We start from the raw sequence: 7,796 nt of genomic DNA on the forward strand, positions 1-7,796 counted from the left end.
AATTAGAATTGCCAGAAATGTAGCCCCTAAAATCAGTTAACCACTTGAGATTTTTGTAGTTTAATTAGTTTTTATTAAAACTTTCCTCCAGTGGTATAGTCAGGAAGGGTTTTCTAATGTTCTCTTCAGTGAGAGATTTCAAGGTTGCCACTTGTTAGATATACATCTTAAATTACTGTTTTTACAAAAGGGTTGGTAACCTTTTTTCTCTCAATTGTAATTAGCCTGGCACTACAGTTCTGTATAAGCACAGAGCCATTTTATTTCAAAGGTGAGAGAAAGACACTTCTTTCTATGCATATACATTTGTAGTTAATAACATATATATATATATGTATGGAATAATGCTTACAGTAAATTTTGAGAGAGAAAGTGCTATGGTGTGTGGAGGTTGAAAGAAGTATAGTGTATTTGAAGATGCTTACATTTAATTTGTCTTATATACTGTAAGTCTGATGTGTCAGACCACAGTGCCAAAAGACATGAAAACAGAAGCCAAATCCCACCCTTAATCAAAAACGTTTCCATTTAGAATAGCCAACATTTGGTTTGATAGCAATGGGCAGGGCCTCTGGCTTACCACAGTTCTTGGCTGTAATATCCACCATCTGCCACAAAATTAAAAAAGGAGAAACCTCAGCATGTTGACGTACAGTCGTTCAGTGACTATTTTGCGGAACCAACTGATGCCAACATCTTTTACAAAATCTAGGCTGGCTGGTTGGCTCTTGGCAGCAGCATTGCCAACCACCTGATTACAACTGACCAGGCTCGTGCTACCACAACATTAACCCACTCCAACAGTGCTAAAAGACATCCAAAAAAGCCCCAATCATCAGCTACAAGGCTTTACATTGCTTGGGTAATATTTCTTGAAAACTGCATCTTCCCACACTGCTGGCCTGGAAATCTAGTGGGATCACATAAAAATAGATGAGCGTTCAAGCAACTGTGATAAATTCTGTATACGAACAAGAGTGTGAAAAGGTGCTTGCAACTGTCCCCATGGTAGAATAACACCATTTTAAAAAATGCAGTTCACAAATTAGGCTGTAGAAATTTTAAGTACAAAAAAGAGGAGACAGCTCAGCTGTTCATGATCCTTTCTGTGTCTGGGACAATTTTGCTGGTGAGTGGCCTGGCTGGCGTGGATTGTATTAGGTACTTCAGGATTCAGCTGGATGCAGAGGATTGTCTGGGAACATCACATAGCAAAAGGTTTTGAGGGGCTCTGACTCAGGGTCAGCTTGTAATTGTTTATAATTAATGCATTTGATAATTGTTTTTTTCTGCTTTTCTCTCTTGTATTAAAACAAACAAACAAACAAACAAAACACATTAATTTTGCCATGGGCATTTTATAAAGGTTGGAAGTGTGAGAGAAACTGCAGAAAGACGAGTAGTGGGGGAGCTGGGTGACGGAGGCTATAAACGGATTTCCAGCCAGCATTAGTAATTAACAGTCATTAAAATTAATTGTCAAGTGTACAATTTGAAATGAAACATTTGGCTTCAATATGAGCTGTTTTTAAGTGTTGTTAAACCATTACTGAAGCAGACCAGAACTGTTTTAAAATCTTCACCATCGGACTCCCACATTCCTGCCCAACTGCACGAGCACTAGGCATTTGTTCAGAATTACCACTGATAATTTGGAAATAAAACTTTCAGAGAATTTGGTGAAATTGCCCCTGAAACATCTGTTTTCCTAGAAAATTAACTTGGTTCTCCTTTAATGGTTTCTAAGTGCTACTCTGCTCTTAGGAGTAGCGAAGTTAAGACAACACCTTTTGTGTCACTCGGTGGACTGTCTTGCTGTTCTTTTCAAAATCATATTGACATCCCCAAAGAGATTTGAGCTGTTTTCAGTGAGGGCTTTAATTTGGGTCTGGTTAAGGCTCAAGCACTACTTCTGGCATTTGACTTACAGGACTTTCCATTTGGTGATAAGCACAAAAAAGAAAAAAGCAACTTGATTTTTCCATCCCTCATACTGTTTGCAGACCTCACAATTATAAACATTGTCTTTGAGAATATGTAGCAAGCAAGCAAGAGATAATAAAGATTAACTCTCAATTATTTCAGGCACACTTTTCAGAGCAAAGTGATTTCAGAGATGCTTTTCTCTACTGAGCAGAAAAGAAATAATTAAGGGCCAAAAATAGCTATTGGTGTGTTATAATCACTTCTATCCTCTGGGAATGCAAATACATTTTGCACCACTCTAACATTTAAAGCAACTTTTGAAGCAAAGTAGTCTTTTCTTTCTAGGAAGATAAGTGGGATGAATTGGATGCAGTTTCAAATAAGTTCTTACCATGACTAGGTGCAAGATGGTTACTTGGCTGTCCATGCCCGTGGGGGACAAAAGGCATCCCATTTACTCTGAAAGCTTACCAAGAGGGCTCATCACAGCAAGGTGGCCTGCCAGACATCCTGTAACTGCCTCTTCTCTTACCCCATAAACAGTTACACATGCTGGATGTCAGGGCAGGAGTCAGACAGTGGGAAAGCCTCGAGTCTGGCTCTTGCCTTTGTGTTCTAGTGTGAAGAGTGGTACACAATGCGTGTAACATCATCCACAGCTTCAGCAGTGCAGAAATGCTAGTACAGAATAGCTGCAGTTAGAAGATGGTAAACAATATTGCCTGAAGTTTTTTGGGGAAAATATTTGAAGTGAAGCTGTCTTGTGTAGCAAAATGTACTACTGCTTTCTGCAGTGATTCCAGTGATAGCCAGGGACTAGTTCAGACCATGCAGAAGTGAAAGTAGATGCTGAGCTACTTTAGTATGTGCTGGGATGATCTAGTTCTGTGATCTTGTGATACAGGATCAGAGTTCGGTTCTGCTGTTCTGATCTGTGAAGTTGTAGGAGTGTAAAGTAAGTTTGAAGCCATGTTCATTTATCTTCTTGCATTTCCATTCATGGCACCTTAAAGAGATTACACACTTCAACTGCTTATCATCTTCCCTCCACTGCCCTGCTCACTGGTCAGGCTGTTTGAGTACTCACTAACCCACTTCAGTTTAAATCACCTGGGTTAGCAAAGATCCACTGTTCAACAGCTTACTGCTTAAACTCATCTGGCTCATTTTGACAGGGTGTCAGGTTATACCAGCAGCAAAGAAGCATAGTGAAAAACAGATGGGGGAGTAACTACTTCAGCTGGAACTCAGAAGTTCTGAATCCATTCCTTGAGAGTATGACTCATGGGGTTTGCATCACAGTACCTTATGCACTGGAGGAGGCAAACCCTGAATTATATTCTGACCATGTTGCTTTTTACAGCATTAACTAAAATGAACATTCTGCAGCTAAGGCAGCCAACCTGATAGAGCTCTTTGCTTCTCTGCTCAAACAACAGTGCTTTCTGGTGTTCCCTCGGGGTCTGCTTTGCCAACTGCCTCGTCTTACTATGTGATGTAGTTCTGTGTTTGTGATATGTGTGTTTGTATTGTCATTCGATGCGTTATTTTGTCAGATACCACTATTTCTATTTCATCTATGAAACACAGACCTTTTAAGAGAAACTCAACAGACAAGAGAATGGTTTGAGGGCAAACTCCCCACTGCAGTTTCTTCATATCTCATGTATGACAGCTGTACTTAATGTCATTTCTCCACTACTCTGAAATCACAGAGATCTCTCATTTCTATCCCCAATTAGAACAGGATGTTTTTTCACCTGACTCTGCTTTCACTTAGATCAGAATAAATATGAAGTAGCTTCACTGAAGACAAAAGATACTAGCTTCAAACTACAGTGAGCCTGGGAGGTGGTGACAGTGTCAGTCTAGTTGGTATTGAAAAATAATTCATGTTTTATGGTCTTCTGCTCTGTGGATTTTCTCATCTTCATGTATGTTTGATGCCTTGATCATAAATGTAGAGGACAGTTGTTCTTTCTTGTATAAACCTCTCTCTGAATTCATGCTCTGCACAAAACCTAGTGTTTGCCTTTGGAGGCCTGCCCAGTGCATCTTCGATCCTTACTGAGTCAGAAATGGACTGTCTTAACAGCCTCATTTTACATATGGTTACAACTTGCTCTCAAGTTTTAACCACCCAGAAGCACACTGGCAAGCTCCTGCCTCCCAGGCAGTTTAAATTTAATGATTGACATTCTCCACGTATCCAAGAAAGTTTCTCCTAAGAATGCATGTTAATGTAATGGAGAGCAGACCATTTTCATCTCGTTATTCAGAAATGGTCTGATTTCTGCCAGGCATACTGTTTGAATTTCTCAACTGTTACCCAACTATTGCAGCTGGACCATCCTGCCACAGTTGTGTTGTCTGTCATCCCTGACTGCCATCAGTGATAGCACTCACAGCACAGTTTCTTCCTGTTTCAGATTCTTATCTTTGTATTGTATACTGATAACTCCTGTCTTCTTCACTTTTGCTGGTGTACTTAACTTTTATTGGTGAAACGTTCTTTTTTTTCCCAGCTAGTGTCAGTCAATATCTGTGAAATTCCAGGCAATGTGTAGTTCTCTATAAAGGTATTGATGTCAAAAACATACAAGTTTTCTCCTGGTTGTAAGCTAATGTGCCTACTCTCTATGGCCTCCCTATTCCAATGAAAAGTATTTGATTTATAGATTTTGTGGTTTCAAACTCTTCTCCCATTCAGTGCACTTTAGAGAAAACTATACATCAACTAGGCTTCTTTTCACTACCAGGCATGACCGAGAAGGCAAGATAGATCTTGGTAAGTCATGAAAACAGGTCTTTCGCTCACCAGTATTATCCTTCATTGATCTAACCTTATTTTTCATGTTTTACGTGATTTTTAATCTCCAACAAGCAGACATTATTTGCATAGGACAAAATATTTTTACCGTCTTCTAAAATTATGCTGTAATGTGCCACAAAAGGAAATATTTAGAAAAGGAAAACTGGTTGAATGAGAACTTCACAATATAATGTAGAATCTTTGTCCAACAGGAACCAAGATGAACAGAGAAAGTGTATATGAAAGCAAGCTAGCAAAACATATCAGCTTTGAGTCAAAATTTGTAATATGTCAGAAGTTGGTACCTATGAGCTACATAGTACCTAAGAGAGACATGGTTTCAAGATTACATTTGTACTGTCAAGGGCCAAAGCCTGAACATGACACAGAAACTGGAAATGGTGGATGAAAGCTTTAAAAAGAACATCTTTCAGCTTGCTAGAATTCTGATTTTCTTAGGCAAGACTCACTTTCCGTCTGTGATTGGATGAGGAAGAGAGATACATCTGAAACATATTAAAACCATTATAAAAGTGAATAAAATATTACCTTTAGAATGACAGAATGGAGTTTTAAGTTATAAGATATTAAATTTACTTTTCACATCTTGAAAACCTCTTCCAAATTTAAAATACATATTTCACCTCTGCCATAAGTTCTGCCATGCGTTCGGTTTCAGCCAAGGCAAAATGTTTCAGAAATGAGGGACTCAATCCATAAAATTTCTGGTGCTGCTTGTACTTGACTTTTCCAAGTACCTTTTCAGGACTCTCTGCTTCTAATCATTTAAAGAGGTGCTCAGGTTTTCAAAGCACTTGGCTCCCAGTGAATTCTGGCTTTCCAAGCCAGGCATGCCAGGGCTGTGTTAGCTGCAGCTGTGAACCACGTGCCCCTGAGAGGCGCTTGGTTCTCCGTACAGTTTGCTCTTTATGAAGGTATCTGCACATGCTCAGAGGTACCCACTGCTTTTGAAGTCTTAGATTAAATGTCCCATAATCAAAGGCAACAGATGTCATCTAGCTTTCCTCGTCAGGTAAAGATTTTTCACCTTCTTTGCACTGCGAGCACCTGTGACTCTGCATATAGATAATGTTTTTCTATTACATGCCTTTCTCTTTTTTGGCGAAAAGCTTGCAGGCAGTTGTGTGTAGCTGTAGCCAGTAAGAACAGAAGGAGCTCTCTTGAAAGAGAGCTCCTTCAAAACTGCTTCTTTGTTTTTAAAATGGCCTTTGAGGAATCAGGGGTTATCTCTGGAAAAGAAGAGAGCAAGAACTCTGGTAAAATCATTTGGAGGACACTAATAATGATCAGTCTTTATAATCTTTAATTTACTTGAAGCCACCAATTGGAGACTTCAGATAGAAACAGCAACACCACCACTCCAGCTCTGCAGGTCACTCAAGCGCAATCCTCAATTTAAACTAGCCAGGCTGCCTGTGTATGTACAGACAGACCAGTATTTCAGTGCTTTTCCCAGTGAGAAACTGATACACTCAAAAAACCTAAACTAACCATTTTCTTCCTTCTCTTTCGCTCCCACTTTGTTCCATAGGCTTTCTGTCCCAGCTCGTCTATGACCGGCCAGTGACCGAGTGCATCCGGGCTGGACATTACGCAGCCAGCGTAATTATCAAGCGTTCAGGTTGCACCTTCCCAGAGAAGCCTGACTTCCACTGATACTGGTGAATTGGAGGGATCAAGAGTAACATCTGTGTTGCCATGGGATTGCTGCCTAAATTTTTCCTCATTCCCTTTCCTCACCTTTCCAATACCTGCATCAACGCTTCTGTACTTCTGTTCGTTGTATCCTAAACAAAATATATATTTCTATGGTGTTTTCCATTTCATACATCTACAATGTCTCAGTAGTCTTAACTTTTGGAAACAGTGCTAAGTGAAGCTTCTTATCTCATCCATCAGGAAAAAATGTTCTATTTACACTGTTTACAAGGAAGTACCATTTAAATGACACTGCTGATTAACACCATTAAAATACTTCTGTTGAATTATCTAGTTTGTATCCAGCTGTGGCCAAATCCTATTCAACTTACATGAAATCAACAGACCTGACTTTATTTGTCACTTAACATTATAAACCAGGAATTGTTCTTTCTATATAGTGGAGTCTGACCAGTGTAAAGAGCAGTGTAAATGTCCCAAGAATTTCCATATGTATTGGAGTGTACAAGATCTGGCCATCAGATCCAGCCCAGCTTCCATGAAAGTGCATCACTATTTTGTCCGTAATTTAAGGTCCTGGTCCACAGTTGATATCATGCATTCAGTCATCTTGCACTGATGGCAATAACTTTGGGTCTGGCCCTATGTGAGAGCAGCCTCTGGCCACTTTTATCTGTCAGTACATCTATAGGTCTATAAGTACAGTCACTTTTATCTGTCAGGTGAGCTAGCAGATAGGTACTTTCAGTGATTTCAGGGCAGATGCACGAGTTGATGATGAACATAAACTTACAGATAGGTCCTATCTCCTCCATGTGAGCTTCCTAGAGGCTGTATTAAGGTACACATAATGAAAATGAGGTACAGAAATATTTATGCAGGATATATTGACAGGATATGCCAAATGGAATCTCTGAAACGCACATTTTTAAACTTATAATTTACTTTGGGTAATTAAGCAATATGGTGGATTTTGTTTGTATTTACAGTATTCAAGGAGGTGATCTTACACTGCATTCATTACTTTGCTATGTAATTTGATACTGATAAATAAAAAATAATTGTCATACAGTAACTCCTGGTTTGGTATTAGTATGTGTCTGTCTTTCTTTCATGTATCCTACTGAAATGGGAACAAGAAATGGGTGCTTAACCTCCAGCACATGCTATATCTCAACATTTTATATATGGCTTTCAGTGTCTAGGTGGGTGTTCAAGGATAATATCAGCAGTAAACAAGGGAGGGAACACCAGTTTGGTGCTTGTACCAAAGGAGAAATGAAAAATTAATGTCTGGGGTTCCTCAAAGAGTGTTAAGTCAGTGCAGGGTTCACACTTTACTGCCCAGCATGGAGCAAGGGACACACAGAGACTGAAT

General features: G+C 39.4%; 1 protein-coding gene across 5 annotated transcripts in view; it reads left to right on the forward strand.

The window, feature by feature from the left end:
• ADK (adenosine kinase) overlaps window positions 1–7,493 on the forward strand; it is a 277,815-nt gene extending 270,322 nt beyond the window's left edge. For all 5 annotated transcript variants that reach the window (XM_027700143.1, XM_027700145.1, XM_027700146.1 and 2 more), the window contains one exon: window positions 6,291–7,493. In XM_027700143.1, the coding sequence (XP_027555944.1) occupies window positions 6,291–6,415 (125 nt within the window). In that variant the 3' untranslated portion in view covers window positions 6,416–7,493. The remainder of the gene's footprint in view (window positions 1–6,290) is intronic.
• The last annotated feature ends 303 nt before the right edge of the window (window positions 7,494–7,796 follow it).

This window comes from Neopelma chrysocephalum, unplaced genomic scaffold, assembly GCF_003984885.1.
Source record: "Neopelma chrysocephalum unplaced genomic scaffold, ASM398488v2 Primary Assembly neopelma1_143, whole genome shotgun sequence".
Taxonomy (NCBI): Eukaryota; Metazoa; Chordata; class Aves; order Passeriformes; family Pipridae; genus Neopelma; species Neopelma chrysocephalum.